Source organism: Ambystoma mexicanum, chromosome 8, assembly GCF_040938575.1.
Source record: "Ambystoma mexicanum isolate Mex_15411 chromosome 8, UKY_AmexF1_1, whole genome shotgun sequence".
Lineage (NCBI taxonomy): Eukaryota > Metazoa > Chordata > Amphibia > Caudata > Ambystomatidae > Ambystoma > Ambystoma mexicanum.
In genome coordinates, this window is record NC_090929.1 from 892,175,507 (window position 1) to 892,193,979 (window position 18,473).

Consider the following 18,473-nt stretch of genomic DNA (forward strand, 5'->3'; position numbering starts at 1 on the left):
CACACTGACCCTTCTGTACGGCCCCTTCCCCAACACCCGAGGAGAGTTGGTTTTCATCTACAAGCGGCTGTGTCAGGTGAACCAAATCAGCTCCTTGAATATGGTATTATCGAACAAGCCACAGGCCCAACCCTGTGGGTCACACCATTGGCAATCGTTCTGAAGGAAGGGGGTCGCCTGAGACTCTGTATGGACATGAGGATGGCCAATAATGGCATCCAAAGGGAGCGACACCCCAGACCGCGGATAGAGGACATGATTGTCCAACTCAACAAGGCTGTCCTTTTTTCCAAACTTGACCTCAACCAAGGGTATCATCAGATGGAACTCCACCCTGAATCAAGGGTCATCACTAGCTTTGCAACGCATGATGACCTTTTCCGCTACAAGCGTCTACATTTTGGCATTTCATCGGAAGCCAATATTTTTCACGAGGCCATCAGGCAGGTCATCCGGCCTCTGAAGGGGGCGCTCAACTACAGTGACGATATCCTTGTGGTTGGCAAATCCCGTGAAGAGTACGACACCGCCCTGTGGGTGACCTGCTCTGCTATCCAAGGTGCAGCGTTAACCCTCAACGTCGACAAGTGTCACTTCAGCAAATCCAAGCTGAAGTTCTTTGGACATATCTTCTCCTCTGAGGGCATGACACCTAATCCTGACAAGGTCTCAACCATATTCAACCTTCAAAGACCAGACCAGGCAGCTCATGTGAGATAATTCCTGGGAATGGCAGGCTACTGTGCCAGGTATATACCACACTATGCCACCATCACTGAGCCATTAAGGCGTCTACTAAAGAAGGGTGTCCCATTTACAGGGTCACCTGAGTGCCAATCAGCGTTGGACACCATCAAACAGTCTCTGGCCTTGGCCCGGAGGCTGGCCTACTTTGATCCAGACTGGCGCACTGAAATTGTTGTGGATGCGAGTCCAGTGGGATTGGAGCCATACTGGTGCAGTCAAACGGAGTGGACGCAAATCTGAGACACATCGTGGCCTATGCCAGCAGAGAGCTAGTCCCACCGGATTCTGCATACTCGCAGGCCGAGAAAGAGAGTCTGGCAGCCGTGTGGGCGTGTGAGCACTTCCACAACTTCGTGATAGGGAAGAGATTCACCCTCATCACTGACCACCAGGCTCTGCTGTAGCTGTTTGGGAACCCCAAAAGCAAAATGCCCCCCAGAATTGAGCGATGGGGTGTCAGACTCCAGGAATATGACTTCGAGATCATCCATCGTCCTGGGGGTGAGAACAACCCAGCAGACTATTTTTTGAGACACCCCACTAGGAAGCCTGTGCCCAGATCTGGCAACACTGAATACATCAGCTATGTGACCGCAAACGCATTACCCTCAGCTGTTTCGCTCGAGGCAGTTGTGTCAGCCTCAGCCACGGACCCCTCCATGGCACTGGTGATCAGTCTTATGGAGAACAACAGGTGGAGAAACTACCACCGTGCAGTACTATCCCATCTGGGGGCATGCAGGGATGAGTTGGAGAGACTAGCCAAGGTGCATACGGAGCTGACTGTAAAGGACAACACAATACTCTTGAGAGGGTGCTGACTTGTCATCTCTGCGACCCTTCGTTTGGAAATAATCAAGACTGCCCACGAGGGACATCGAGGGGCAGATAACACCAAGAGACAGCTCGGATGTCATGTGTGGTTCCCGTTTTTGGATGCCATGGTTGACCGGTGGGTGAAAAACTGTGCACCGTGCCAATGCACGACCAGGGCTGAGGCTCCGATCCCACTCCAACCGATGCAAATCCCAGAACATCCATGGGAGAAGGTGGCTGTGGACTTCCATGGCCCCCTTGAGTCTGGGAAGTATCTATTGCTCTTCATCGATGAACACTCGAGATTTCCAATTGTAAAGAAGTCCACGTCAACAGCGTTTTCCCAGGTGGCAGCGATCTTTGATGAAGTCATGAGCGAGTGGGGAATCCCAGACACCTCCAAGTCGGACAGTGGTGCGCCATTCTGCGGACATGAGTTTGCAGCTTTTACAAAACACATGGCTTTTATACATCAGAAAATAACACCTCCATGGCCACAGGCCAACGGGATGGTGGAGAGGTTCATGGCCTCAATCAAGAAAACCATGCAGAGAGCCCGCATTGAAGTCGCTGACCCCCACCAAGCAATTTGTTGATTGCTAAGGGACTACCGCAAAACTCCTCACGAAGCCACAAAGAAGACCCCAGAAGAATTGGTGATGAAGAGCCAGCCGGAAGTGGATCAGGAAGTCACCAGAAGAGATGCCGAGCGGAAGGAAAGAACTTGCCTAGAGACGGACGAGAGGAGAGGAGCCAGACCAAAAGAATTCCACGTAGGGGATGAGGTACTGGTTCAGCAAGCCATGGTCAGGAAGACTGACTCAAGGTTTGCCCCGCACCTCCTACAAGTCACTGCCATCAAAGGAACAGTGAAGACAGCTGTGAACTCTGAGAAAGAGATAACACGGAACAGTTCATTATTTTAACACTTTGTTAAGGATGAGGTTGAAAGGCCTCCACCTCCAGACCCAGACCCAGAACACTGTGCATCAAGAGATGACTTGTGGGTCCCACCAGCAGCGTTGTCTCGACACCTGGAGGAGATGGCCAACGGTCGCAAAGCTGGTCCCGACGTTGGCCCTAGTGGTAGCCTAAGGCGCACCATTAGGAAACCATTGCGCCTAGTGGAAGAATGTTGAGTGGATGCAAGGACATTTGTCCGGGGGTGTTGTTAGAAGGTTCACTGTCTCTTTGTCTCCTGGACCATGATGTGGGAAGTGGGAGGTGTCTGGAAGGGGAAAGTGGTATGCGGACAGAGTTGAATAAAGAGAGACGTTCCATGTTCCTTCTCGTGTGTGCGTCCTTCATTTCCTAAGGCCAGAAGGCCTTAACATGTTCCATATTTAGACATATTGTGGACCTCTTTCGTATGGAATTCCGACTTGCTTTTACTTTTGCACTTTTGTAGTCAGCAATCATTGTTGTGTTTTAGGTCCCTTAATATAAATAGACCTGAAACGGAACAATGTTAGGAGGCTGTACAAGTGAAAATGCACGAACAAGCATGAATTCCTCTACAAAGAGGCCCAAAACACATTTGCTATAAAAAATGTAAAAAGCAATGGCATGCAGTGGCTTTATGGCAAACCACATGTAGGCAAGAAGACATGAGGACTGTAAGCTTGTTTAATGATTCTGTGAGCAACAGTGCAAGCAGGTGGGGCTCAACCCATATTTGGGTCAGAACTTGAGTCGAGTTTGAGCCGCCATTGGCTTGTGCCCCGCCTGCCCTTCCCCACTCTAAAGATGTACAGCTGGTTATAATGTCTGCTCCCCTGGCTTATTGAAGAGAACATTCTCACTAAATCTGTACTATGCATTTTGTTGACTTTTCTCACAATGTTATACCCAGAGGTTCATGGAATATCAGAACCAGAGAAAAAAGAGGTAAATCCAGCAATACATTCTCAATTCAATGCACATGGGTGCAGCTGCATTACATGGTAAATTTGGAGCTCCTTTCATACATACAACTATTTGATAACATCCACATTATTAGTTTTAGTTCATGGAGGTAGCACTGGCCACATGCATGTGAATAAACTATTGATATAGAAATAATATGTGGGCTGGGCCTTTTTGGGGAATTTGTGGAGGGATATTCATTGCCAATAGAATGACCAGGGGCAATTCTCAATGTTATGTAAATCCTTGCACATTAAGTTGATTTGAAACAGTCGTTTCTGCCTGAAAAAACGGATGCCTGATAGGTAACCTGTTAGTTGCAGCTACTGAGCTTCTTGTCATCCACATTTGTTTCCCATTGCAGGTATGTGAACCTGCAATAGTATTTTTCAGAAACATTGGCTGATTATGACCGGCAATCCTCATTATTCGAGTTCACCATCACAGACCTTACTAAATGAACATCCTTTGTCTTCCCAGAAAGAAACGAATAAAGTTACACATATTTCCAGAATGTTCACAAACTCATTGCTCTTCCTTACCCTTTGCATGTATTTTTACTGTCTTTAGACAAAAAGGCAGAAGAACCCAAGAGGTAGAGGAGGAAGCAGATAGAGTGCCAAACAGACTGTGATGAAACGGGTCGACTCGAGTAATGAGGATTACCTTACATAATCGGCAATTTCCTCTGCGTCCACCTTTGTTTCGTCACAGTCCTTACTAAATGAAGATATAGAAAGTAGCACACTATATACTTTTGGCAAGCAAACCATGGATACAGTCATCACGAGTGCTTGAAGAAGCAATATATAAAACCACCTTATAAAGAGTCTGAAGATGAATGGGTGACCCCAACATTTGAAATAGAGTCTGTAAATGATATCCACCGGTGTATGGATATACATGGATCTAACCATGCATACTGGTAGATACGTTTGAAGTTTGCAAAGAACATCACCCCGCATGTAGCCCAACCTGTGGCATCTGAGTCTGGAGAGGGATGGCTGAGGACCAGGCACTTTTAGAATACCAAAGAGATATTCATTCAATAAATGTCCTTAAAACATTAAATAACAATGACAACATCGATCAGCAGCTCTGGGTTGGATGTCGTAGTGATTGCCAAATATCCTTGCCACTGAGCATCCGTTGTCGAAATCTACTCTCCCTTCAGCTGTTTCACCTGTGATATGTAAGGTATAGTAAACCATTCAATGATATCAATTGCCCAATGAAAGCATGGTTGGCCTACACTGGTAAGCCGATGACCCGTGGGTACCAGAGATTCTGAGACCAAACTTGAAGTCCATGTGTACCCCAGACAGTTGACAAGGACTGAACACGTTCATATGCATTTGCATGGTAGTCATTAGTCCCCAAGCAACACATTCAGAGCAAATTAATTAACTAGGCCATAGTCTGATAAATTATACATAAACAAACACACAAATAAACAAACACATAAATAAGTAAGTAAATAAATAAATAAATGAATGAATAATGGGCATGATATATTATCCGCTCCTGGACGACACACAATTTTCCATTTAATTGGTGGTAAAAGACATTTTGCGTAAGGGGAGAGACAATGTCACCATGGTCAACAGGAAGAAGTTTACCTGTGACAGGCAGTCAAATTCACATGCATGTAGATAAGACAACTGACTCAAAAGAAGTCTAGGGCAGCATGGCTGGTATTCATCCTGACACATTCTGAGTTGTGGCGCATCACTGTTCCTTGAACCCAGGCCAGAATTAAAACAACGTCTCCCTGAATTGGTATTCTTTTCAAGTAGACATGAAAGAGGTAAGCAAAAGACTGCAAAGGGACAGGATGTTCATTGATGATCCATGCTTAGCAGGCCACTATTCAAGGGCAAGATAACAAAAATACCTCAAACTTTATGCATGCAAACTGTCATGTTTGTTCCTGGGAATCAAGGGCAAAGCAAATACAACACGTGTCAGCACGTGGCCCCATTGACCCACGCCAGCAGCGCCAGCCCGGACAAACCCTCCCATTGTGGCATGACATATCCCAATGGGCATCAAGAATACCAGAACATCATGCATGCAACCTGTCGTGTTTGTTACTAGGAAACAAGGGACACATTCAGGTTGAACATGGGTACCATATAATCAGACAACTTTTCAAAAACCCTGTATGGGCAATGGTTTGGTGCCTCAACCCACCAACCAAGGTGATGCATCACCAAAACACAGCAACACAACACAAAGTAGAGTAGAGTAGAAAAAACAGATATCATGTTGGGATATGACAGAAGGCAGCTGCCATCCGTAAAGAAATCTACTGTACCTGTTACTGGATCGAAATCATTTGGAGTGAGAGGGAGAGTGCCCTTATTTATTGTCTGAAAGACAGGACAAGTAACAGCCACTAAAAACAACTTCATTTGAAAACTACTTTGTACAATAAGAAGGGGTGACACCAGTTATGGACCCATCTTTGGATCCGTCCAAACCCTATGGAAGTGGAATGCAAGGAGCACAAACACCTCAACAACCCATTTGTCTTCAAGAGCTGGCAATAGGTCCTGTCTACATGAGGACCTATTGATTATTTCGGCCCTGCAGTAGGCCTGTTGAAAGAAACAGTGTTAACTTGCCAATCTCTGGGGATGGATGATGTGTGATTAACCATAGCTCAACAGAGGGCACGACTGGGGGTGGGTCAGCATTGGGGAATTCATTTTTCACCCAACAAGTGACACCACTTGGTTAGACAATAAATCACTAACATCGAGCAAGCTGACTGATTACTAATACATATATGGTATCTTGCTATTTCATAATACCATCAAAAAATTGCCTTGATTAAATACTTATCAAAAATTGCCTTGATTAAAGGCTTCACAACCGAATTTAATTCAAACAACATACATAAATTCAATAAGTTGGTTGCTGATTCAAAAAAAGAGAAGTACAAAAAAATCAGGGAGATCATGAAATCTATGTCTCCCTCTCTTTGCAGGACAATTGCGTTAAATCGAATAAAACAAGTCTACAAAAACAGAATTAAATCTTTGAAAATTTCAATGTACATTACTGATAATCAAAACATGATGTATCACTTACTAAAATATAACACAAGGCAATCTTGGTCATTACTACGCTCTTTAAAATCAGGCCAACAATCTGATCCGCAATGTGTAATTTCTGCTGATGCATGGACTAACTTTATAACACAAAAATTCAAATTGCCTGATCGTTTCTCTTTTGTCAAAAACTATTATCCAACGTTTATTCATAATACAAGATCTGGATGGACGGTTAATGACATTACTGGTGTAATCAACAAACTCAATAACTCAAAAGCACCAGGTCCAGATGGGATCCCTCCGTGTGTGTATAAATCGGATCCCCTTTTTTGGGCACACATCTTAAAGATCCGATTTGATTTGATTTTACAAACCGGAGAAATTGCCGCAACATGGCACTCGGCACATATAATACCTATTTATAAAAAAGGCCCCCCTGAATTGCCATGTAACTACCGCCCCATTGCACTTACTGATGCTTCATCCAAAATCTTCTCTCTTTTACTCCTGCAGGAGCTTCAAACGTATATCACATGTAATAACTTGCTCTCAATATTTCAGGTAGGTTTTAGAAAGCTCATTGGCTGTCCTTTGAATGCAACAATTCTGGCACACCTCTACGCACAGACGAAAAATGCACACATGGGGCCCGTGTATATGGCCAGTCTGGATCTGACAGCTGCATTTGACAGTGTAATTCGAGAAATCCTCTGGGCCAAACTGATCGAAATCGGTATCCCTTATTCGTTGGTTGCACTGATCGCCATGTTGCACCGTAAGACCTCTTATCGAATTCGCTTAAATCGTAATGGTGCCTTAACTAATCCAATCAGCACCGAAATTGGTGTCAAGCAAGGATGCAATATGGCGGCAGTCCTATTCAATTTATATCTTTATGGGATTGACTCTCTTTGGAAAGATCAGCATGTATTTCCAGCTAAGTTGGGTGCACTTAGGCTTGATTGGATCGGTTTTGCAGACGATCTTCTCTTTTTTGATCGCACCCCGTTTGGCCTTCAGAACAAACTTGATCTATTTGCAAAATTTGCTCACAATCTGAATCTTATAGTTAATCCAACTAAATCTTCAATTCTTACCTTCTATGATGGGCGATGCAAGGTAAATACATTTTCATGGCTCTTGCAAGGAGTCGAACTTTGTTACACTTCATCCATCCGCTATTTGGGCTATCCACTGATGGACTCTTATTCTTTAAGTATGTGGCAAACATTTCTTAATAATAAAGCCAAAATTTTAGCCGCTCAGATGAAAATCATATTCCATAAATATTGTTTATTCTCTTTATTACCTCTTATTCATTTTTACTTACTCAAAGTTGAACCCTGCTTATTATACCCTTTGGATATATGTTTATATGAAATCGATTCTCTTCTTGATACAATACAGGGAAAAATGTGGAAGTCTGCCCTGGGTTTAGCCCAGTCCATACCAAATGTTTTTATATGCCATGAAATCAATCTCCTGCCTCTGTCTGTAAAAAGAAATTGGCGAAATATAAAAAACTATATTAAAATGCTGGACCCTCCGGCAAACTCCTTATATGTTAACTTGAATAAATTACTTGAGAATTCAAGTATTTACTCACTTAAAGTATTCACAAACAAACTAAATACAATTTTAAATGCTATTAATGAAACCCCTGAAAGTATGACCTTGCTGCTTCCTGCTCAAAAAAAAAAATATGAACTCTACTTTTGGTGTAAGCTTACAGATAAAATGGGAACTTACCCATCGTATTCTGAATACAACCAATTTCGCAGAAAGTGGGGTGATTGTGCATTTTATTTGACTCAATTTCCCTCTGCGGTGGGTAGAAATCTCCTAATCCGCTTTCGTTTGAATCAATTTCGAACTCTATCCAAAACAAAAAATTGGAACACATCACTTCAGGCCGGCTTTTCTACTGTATGTCGATTTTGTGAAGCTCCGGAAACAGATGAGACACTTAAACATGTGGTCATTGCTTGTCCTTTTTTCTTACCATTCCGTAAAAAAAACTTCAATTTAAAGGCTCAATTCCAAACAGACATTAGTATGGAAGCACTTTGGAACCGCTGTATGTGTAGTAATAGTTTGTCATTCAATTTGAAATTGATAGAATTATTGTCGATTATTGAAGTTAAACTAAATGAATTTTCTACACTGCCAATATGAGAATTTGAATTTAATATATTAAGCATAAACTGTGGTATGGAAACATTCCTTACAAATGTCATGTATGTTTTTAACCCATTGTTAAATTGTTATTGTGCTGGATGTATTAATTTTTATCTTTTATTTTAATGATTGTAAAGGTTTGTATAAACCAAACACAATAAAAAAAAAAAAAAAATTCATAATACCATATTGATGTTCCAGCTTTGGATGCAATAGATCATAGCACCTTGGTAAGTTATCTCCATCTCTACTGTAGTGTACTGATTTGGCAATGCAAAACTTTCTATAGGTACATATATACCTTCATGTGCTGACTATAATACCCATGAGAGAAAACCTCTGCTCCAGAAGGAAAGACCGGTTGACATCTCACAGTTCAACTCATCAGCATTTGACAGAAACCCTCAACTGGGAATGCTGAATATTTATCTCACTGTGGTGCAGGGTACTTACCGGTGCTTGCGATCAGTCAGTATATAAAAAGTGTATTCTTTCAAGGCAGTCTCACATCCAAGTACTAGCCAGGCATGTCTCTGCTTAGCTTCCCCTGTCAGACAGCGGCTGACTTGTGCAACCTTTTGTGGTGCAGTTGTAACAGCGTGTGTTTTTTTTGCTGCTCAAAAAAAGCATAACATTATTTGCAGGGGGCCCCCATTTTTTGTGTTACGCCACTGCATAGCACCCTCGAAAAAGCAACCATGTTACAAGAGGTCAACTGGCCACATAGGCACAGAATCAGGTAATATGTATTTTATAGGTCATCAAAGAGAAACCCTGACCATGGTCTTGCTGCCGGGACAGCAACGGCTAAGAACAACAATTCAAAGAAAACAAGCATTGTCAAAGCCAATAGCTTTGGCTTGTGTACAATTCTTAGGCATTTGCCAGGCACCACTATTAGATGCCCATCTGCTTGCACCATTTTGCAACTACTACCATCAATGGCCAGTTAATACCACTACGGCAGTTCCTTGCAAGTGCCTTTCCAATGCCTACTCAAAAGCCCAAACTGTACCAATGCTTGGTGTATTTATTGTCTTCAATCTAACCACATCACCAAGCCAGTAGCACACTTCCATGCAGGGCAGTTTCTAGCCAACTTGGTGCATACATAGATACTTATTCAAACAGCTTAAGTTTTTGGATGTGCAAATATAATTGCTGGAACAACAGCCACTTAAATGGGGTACAAAGTTAATCCGCTATACTAGAATCTCTGGTGCACTGACTGGCTGGTGAGACTATGTCTGCCTGTCAAAACAAGTGATACGAGACTGGGGGAGGGCCAGTACAGCAATAATGCAATTCTATGTGACAGTATTGGAGCCACTAGCAGAGGAGCACCAGGGTACACCAATGTGTCCCTACACTTATTAAAACTATCCTATTGTAAGGGTGTAAACGTAATCCCTTATAAGCACTCCAGTTTTTGCAGTTGATGTCAGAGTGAGATTATATTATTTGCCCAGGATCACACACTTATAACATCGAAGCAGGGATTTTAACCCGCTCTGCAATTTAGGCACGTCCACATTTTTTCCATGCTTTATTTGGAACAAATATTTAAGTTTTGGGTGTCAAGACCTACAATAATACCGTCCTATAGAGTTTACTTGCAAAATACACAAATTGCATAGTAAAGCATCATGACAACATGTAAATCCTTATAGCAGCATGTTGAGACAAAATATAATATCAGTGTACCTTTATTTTCCACATCCTGAATGGAAAACTGTAAGATGCAAAATATCTATTTACCCACTTTATTTTCAGCGCTTTAAGCACAAAATAAAAGAAGTTGTTTAATAAACTCGCTTAGGTTTGGAGATTCATCACAAACCTCCAGCGTGTTGTTATGTATGGTTTTAAGAACATGCAACTAAGGACATGAAAGAAAACTTTACTTTTTTAGCATATCAAGCCACTAGACATTATGGGTATGAACAAATATTTCAAAGGGTGCTTTATTTTGTTTTGCTCACTTTAACTGTCACTGATTTGCAAGGTGACTGGTGGGCTTTCTGGTGACAAAAGAAACATTTTGTCAAGTTCATTATGGCACTGGGTGTAGAGGGACGCAGCCTGCATGTCTCAGGGGGGCTGTGACTCGGGGAAACGGGCTGTGCTTGATCATCCGAGCAGATTGCAGATTTGCCTCAGAAGAAACAAAATGCACCCAAGACCATGTTTGTTTTAGTAATGTTAGAACGTTAATAAAACAAACTCAGAGAGGTGACTGCATCGGGACTCCCAATGCTGCCATCCGCTCTGAGTTTGTTTTAGTAACGTAAGCACATTAATAAAACAAATTCAGAGCTGGACGCAGCATCAGAAAACCCAATGATGCAAACGGCTCTGAATTAGTTTTATTAGCAGTCTAACGTTACTAAAACAAACCCAGAGTGAGTGACAGCATCAGGACTCCCAATCCTGCCACCGGCTCTGTGTTTGTTTTAGTAACGTTAGAACATTTCAAAAACGAATTCAGACTGGCATCCTTACCTAACATGCATACTGAAGAAAATGTCTGCCGTGCATAAAGAAATACAGACTGGAGAACCACTGACGTCACTCACTACACAGCCAATCAAGTGTTCCTTACGAAAAAAACACTTGACCAATTCCCCACAAGTCACTAGATGTACATTTTCAAAGCCATTTTAAACCAAAATGTAACACTTACAATATCTGGCTACATTTTATTAAAAAACACTGTAAAATCAATCTAGTCAAATAACCTTTTTTTAACATTAAAGCATGTCAGCCGCCATTTTGGAAGGAAAAATGGCCGACAAATCCACCACACAGTAGAAATTCTGCCAAAGAGTGCAAAAAGAGGCATTTCTGGGCGGAGATGGGTTGAAATGGGAGGAAAAGCTCATTTGATTTCATTTAGCAATGGGCGTTAACTGGGTGGTACATATAGTCAAACTACCATGTATCCAACCTGCATTGAAAAGCATTAAAATAAACCTGCATCCAAAGCCCCTGTTTCAAGCTCTCATGTTAAAGCTCTTATTTAATGACAATAGTTTCGGCTTAATAGGTAGCGCTTTTAGCGCCACCCAATAGCCAAAACTAAAAAGGAGTGAGGTTTTATTCTCAAACCCACAGTCTTTGTACTGGCAACCTATCAGTTTATTTTGTTGCTACACAAAGCACACCCACTCTCACATTTAAATTACCTAGCATTTCACTGCTATGCACAGCTTTATATAGCTTTTACAATAGTAGCAGGAATTCTATCAAGTTGAATCACTTGTGAAGCCATCCCAGTTACTGCCCTGATGGAGGCAATTAGGCTTCACCTGCAGCCCCATGTGCACTGCTATGCAAGCAAAAGCATATGCAGTACAGAAACTAACTTATTAAGTATGAAATACTTTCCCCATTAGTTCTGTACAGTGATAATGAGAGATATATGTTTTACCTGAGACAAGGTGCCTGTTGGCTGTAAAGTGAAACAATGCTCATAAGTTAATTGATATTTCTGTTTTCTGGGGGTAAAAGGGTCTGGCTGGAGGACCATACTCCTGCAAGGCCCAAGTCCAGCTGCAAAACATTAAGCCTGGCAATGCACTGCCTGTGTAGGTTAGTGCTTTACGACCAAGAGGCAGCACTCATGACCTGAATACACTGCAAACCGAGATAAATAGAGAACACAGTGCCTTTTAAGAGTGCATTGCACTCGGTGCAGAATCTGCTTCGCCATTACCAGTGGAATAACCTTTTACCTGCACGTGACAGCATCCACCAGGTAAGCCAGATTGTAAGGTCTGTGATGCATTATTTTGCTGCAGCCAGAACCTAGGGCACTGCATTCTGAGTACATTTTTATATTCCGGTGGCTGGTGTGCCACGGGTGAAGGTTATACCCTGGACTAAAACTGTATTTGCAACCTCCCATGATCATCAGAGATTGTTGTGTTGCACTCCTGTTATTGCAATTTTCTACCCACCTGGCGTCCACCACAGCTGGCAGAAAATGCTCAGATATTTAAACCTGACAGGCGTCCGCAAAACAGGCAGGACAGGCGTAACCTCATATTCGGCAAACCTCATTATTTTTCCATTTGTACGGTCCACAATGGGGTGTCCTGTATACGGATTAGGGAACAGGAAACCCTGCAACAGGATAGCGATGGTTAAAGGGAAGGTGGGGTGGGGGGTTGGAAGCATGGGGTTTGAAGATTGCAACAGCACAACCTCCTCTGAACCTCTTCTTACCCTTCTTAAGCATGCATCTATAACTGGCAACAGCCTGGATCCAACCTCTTCGTTGGTCTCCCCATGGAGGCAGACAAACACAGGCAGATGACAAGGCGAGGTGGAGCTTTCTACTCCCCTTAGGAAACAGGGGGAAGTTGGGACATTTTTGCTACTTTGTTGACTTTTGCCTAGAAAGGCAGGGAACCTTCATCTAGTAAGGACTATTGGGTAGTGGGTTCTAATAGATACCATGCAGCTCACAGTCCATTTCTTATCGAATTGTGCCTTTAGACACTTGATTTCTAAGCAATTGTTTTTTTCAATAAATGTCCTCATAGTCATTACTTGCAGTGTTATCATTATGCACATTGGTAGAGGCAGCTAACATCACGCTGAAACCTGAGAACACAGAAAAGACTCCTGGAGGACAAATTCATGCATTTTCAATCGAAACCATGATTGACAACAAGGAGTTTTTTTTTGTAATGTTAGGCTTTTCCTCGCCCCCTAGTGGCAGACACACTCTGCGCATTGATATGGGGCGGAGAGTGTGCGCAGATGGCTTGCTTCTGTTCCTGTAGCAGTCATATTTAAATCCTTCGCTCTGGCTGCATCACCTGCCTTGAATCGCACTCTCAATACACACTTCTGCAAATTGTTACCAAAGAACGTTGCTCATATACTGCTTTCCCATTTTGTCTCCCCTAAGGGTACAGTCATGATGGAGGCCCCTCACGCTTTCCCCACGGCGGACGTCCCGGACCATGCACACTACATTATTGGCTCGGTCATCCTGCTCGTGGGAATCACAGGCATGCTGGGTAACTTCTTAGTCATCTATGCATTCGGCAGGTACATCTTCTAGCTTTAATGTGTGTGTACTGACCGCGTGTCTATTACTGTGTACTTAGCATAGCACACTACCTTCCAAATAAGGGCTGAGGAAAACTGTTATGCAGACTGTGCTATGGGAAGAACATTTTCAGCCATTAGGCTCTGGCTCGTTGGTATTGCATTAGTGTTAACAATGATCATTGAAGACGGCAAATGTGTATGAGTAAACGTTTATCCTATCGATGTGTCATTATTCTTTCTTTTTGTAGGTTGCCATTTCATGAAATGGGAACATTATATGGGTGCCTTAGTTGAAATGTGTTGCCTCTGCTGTCAATTACATGGAAAGAGTAGCAGGTGTCCCATTTGTGACAGAATGATGTTTGTTTTGTTCTCATATGTTCTGCAGCATGAACTCTGTGCATGTTTTGTTTTATTGTACTGAGCTTAGGGCCCTCTAGGAACGTGCATATGTACTGGATGGGATCATACAGAATAATTCTGAGTCCAAATAAGCGAACCAACTCAGGAAGATGGTAAAGTACTGTTTTATTAACAATTATCTAAAACAGGGAGTTTACAACGAACATCAACAAATGTACGCTCAGTCTCAGTGATCTTTTCATAAAACGTAGTCTTTTATACCAAAAATACATCAGAGGTGACATCATACTATGTGGCAATAATGAAAAACCTATCAAGGGTCAGGAACACCTAAGTATAGTTTTCTATAGGGACTAGGGTTGTGATTGGCTGTCCACTATCAGGTGGAAAACATATCAGGTGGACAACATATGCCTACCTCTTCAGAAACTTTAGATACACAGTTTCTCATTGGTCTTCAAACTATAAGGTCCTTCGTTATATATGGACTAATACAATTGGTTGGCCTGCTTGTGCCAGGGGTGGAACATTCGGTTCACTTAGCAGGAAGTAGGGCCAGACCCAGGTTCAAGGAGATCGGGCATGCCGCTAACCCATCACCCAATTAGCCAAGCATCTCTCATCGCCCATGCCTTCTGCCATGAAGATTGAAGAGAGCACTCACTATCGTGTTCTGGGTCTCCAAGTTCGAACTGTATTTTCATCCTTGGCTCTCATGACAGGAGACCACGATTTGGACCATTCTGTAGATTTTTTAATGCTCTAAATGAATTAAACTTGGCACTCTCTGGTGTTCTTTCTCTTCACCTTAGCAAGGGATTATTCATCCTCCACACGTTTGCTCATTTTCCAGAATAGATAGCTGACCATGGCTGCTTCAGTCTTGACTGCAGTCCAGAAAGCCTCATCTTGCAGCTCCACGATTCTGCTATTTTACTGTGACAGAGTTTTCCCTTCCCGCTTCATGTGTCCCGACTTACTAAATTCTTGATACTGATGTCCAGCTTAAATATAATGGCGGCTTCACCTGCGTTTTATTCACTACGTATAGCCAGCTTCTATGATGACTTGGTCTACCTTGCGTTTCAGTATCTGTACATTTATTGAACGGTTAATTTTCTGCAGCACTTTGTGCATGTGTAATCTTTTTCATATTTAAAAGTTCACTTGATTCTTTACTTCATCATTAGTTTCTTTAGGATGTATACATCCTCTTCATTCAGTATCTCGGGATGTCGTGCTTACTTTTTGTGACATCACTAGCTTCTTTTCTTTGCTCCTTCTCATATTCCTTCAGGGAGTTCCTCCCTTAGGTTGTCATCACTTCGGGGAAACATTTGGTAGGGTGGTCTCAAGGGGTATCCTCTCTCAAACACACGTTGCAGTATTGGCACACGGCTGGTGTCAAGCACGGCACGGTCTCATGTCTCCAACATATGGGAGGACGGAGGCCAGGGTTTCCTGAAGAGGTATACGGCTTCTCCACTACAGTACGACATTTAATGATTGCGTTCACTGGTAATGCTGCTATTATTTAGTCAAAGGGTGAGTTTTATTGTGGCCTTTGAGGTTGATTTTGTCATATGCTGGCCAAAACCTAAAGGCTTTTGCAGGTGTATTTCTATGTCAGTGGAGTTTACCTTTCCTTTCCACCATGCCAGCTTCTTTCTTTTTGTTTTAACCTTCTGGAGGCAACACACAACTTTGTGACAGCTTTGATCATAGAGCTGGCACTTGTGTAGATCTGTTAGAATTTCTGATGATGGTGTGCTAATGTGGCTTTCATGCCCCGGTGGGGGGCTGGACATGGACGGTAATAGCCCGCCAGCTGAGCCATGGTAGGCCTGACAGAAGCAAGGGCTTAGGCAAGGGCTGCGGGCTGTTACCGGCCATGTCTGCCCCACCGCTGTGAAAGCCTGATAGCGTGAAAGCCATTTGCCTCCCAGGGTTCATCCAATGTCTTCCTTTTTTTCCCTGAGGAGATTCATAGTGGTTGCACAGACAATCTCTTGAGGGGTGGCGGGGTTATGAAAAAAAGAGTAACGCCACCATATGGGAAAGGGCGACGTCTCTTTTCCATTTCTATGGCAGCGGCCAGAGTGGGAGGTGTGCGGGACCGGAGCTCAGAGCTCTGGACCCGCAGGTAAGTGTGGAGGGTCGGAGAGGGGGAGACATTTAGTTTGGTTTGGGGAGATTGGGGGTCTCTCTATTGCCTCCCAACATTACAAAAAAAAAAGAAATGCCGCCACCTGAGGAAGGGCCCTGTGGTGACTGGAACAGCAGGCGAGAAATGTTTATTCTCGCCCGCTGTCCAGTCACCTGATTGGCCCATGACCCTTCCCCGGGTGCGAATGGAAACTTGCCTGAGAAGACCAGCCCTTCACATTAGATATATTGTGAGGGACATGTTCATAATAGCCAAACCTGCACTGGCAGGTCCTTCTTTGGCCTGAAAGCCCATAGTGTATAATGATGACAGCCCTCAACCTCTCGATCACGGTTTCTACAATATCTGTACAAATAAGGACACTGGGATCTCCAGAAACAAAGAGGAAAGGCCAGTTGAAAATGTAGCAAACCGCTTCCTGAAAGCTGTATGGATTTCTAGACTACTTGCACAGATCCAATCTGTTTTGCTTGAAAACCAAACTTTAGCCTCAACTTCAGATTCAACGTAATTAAGATGTCACAGAGAAAGACATAATTTTTTGTTTTTGGTCACTTAGATGGCACTTAAGTGCCAGCTATATTTGAGACAAACGTATTGCTGTGGAGGAGAATAGATCAGGGTTGATGTGTGCCAATAAGTTGAAAACACCTTACAATTGTTGGTTAAAACATGGGATTCTGTGGTAAGCTCTCTAAAGGAGCACAGCCTAATGCTTTGTGTTTCTTTCAGGAGACTAGTACAAACAAAGCATTCTGAATGTAAATTGAAATGGCTACTATTGCAGGCAATCTTTCCCTGCAAATATGTTTTTATGTCCAGTTGCTATCTGATAGACTGATCCATAATTGTGTCCATGTCCAAAAGGTGCAGTATATCAGAATGACAATTTCAAATCAAGAAATGCTGCTGGCCAGAATCTGCCTAAAAGAGGGGAGTAAGATAGGCCATAGTGTATGCCCACTCAAGCCCCAGCCTCACAGCTGAGACAGTAAATAATGAGGTTCTGGTCTGTGCCAATGTCCAGTGATGTGATATAAAGCACAGGACCGCCTGCTCAGAATAGAAACTTCTATCACACATGGTACCGTTTCTGAGTATTGATAGATGCCTGCAAAAATCAGAGTAAAACCTGCAACCATGAGTCAAAAGAATGCAGTGGGACGGTTTATAGCTGTAGATTATCTTGGACAGGCAGCCATCAGTGAACTTAAACACTAGATGTCCACTGAAAAGCTATTAATCACACTTTGAGAGCATGGTGCTAATCATTCTGAGCAAACTGGAGTACAAAGGTAGCAAGGTGATAAGAAGGTTGCTGGATACTGTAAGAGGCAGAGGGAGGTGATGGCCTGAAGGCACCAGCAAAGGCAGCCTGCAATGTTTGCGCTGCAAAGCACACATTTAATTTCCCAAATTAAAGGAGCATGCTGCTGTGTCATAAGACTGCCATCATGGGGCAGCCTTTTAGGGGGCCTCCCGAGGCTCAGGGCCCATTTCAATGGAATGGATTGAAAGGCACTGACGCTATCCCTAGGAGACTGACTAGAATCTTTGGCCGAGCAGGGCTGAACACCACAATCATTAGTTGGCATTTAATTTCTCAGCTTTGCTACAAGGAAGGACTCAGAGAGGCCTTGCGTTTCAGGGGGCCTATGTTTCTGCTGGATCCCTGCAGCCTCCGTGGCTATACCTTTTGTTTCTCAGGATATGTGTATGCGTGCTAATGTCTGCGGGCAGAGTACTTTCACCATGAAGGGCAACTTCGTGTATCTACACAATCCCTTAGCCCTTCACTTTTCACTCCTCTTTCCAATATCCCTCCATCCTCCCACTGCCTACACTGTACCAACTCTCCCTCTATGCTTTCCCTTTCGGCCCTCCCTCTCTCCATCCCTCAAATGCTTCATTTTGTTTTCCTTTGCTCCTTCCATCTCTCCAATTCACACTCCCCCAGTCTCCATCACTCCTTCATTATCTCCACACATGAATCCCTGCTGTGTCCATTATTCTTTCTTCCTTGCTCACCCCTTCCCAATTCCAATTACCCACGCTCTCTCTCTCTCTTCCACCCGCCCTCCCTCCTATACTCTCCACATTTCTATTTCTATCACACGTCCTGCCCTTTTCTCCCTTCCTCTTTCTCTTCATGTCTTTCCCTACCTTCCTTCCAC

The 18,473-nt window shown here is 43.3% G+C and overlaps 1 protein-coding gene across 3 annotated transcripts in view; it reads left to right on the forward strand.

Moving 5' to 3' along the window:
• OPN4 (opsin 4) overlaps nt 1–18,473 on the forward strand; it is an 803,364-nt gene that overhangs the window by 324,150 nt on the left and 460,741 nt on the right. For all 3 annotated transcript variants that reach the window (XM_069610768.1, XM_069610769.1, XM_069610767.1), the window contains exon 2: nt 13,624–13,766. In XM_069610768.1, the coding sequence (XP_069466869.1) occupies nt 13,624–13,766 (143 nt within the window). The remainder of the gene's footprint in view (nt 1–13,623; nt 13,767–18,473) is intronic.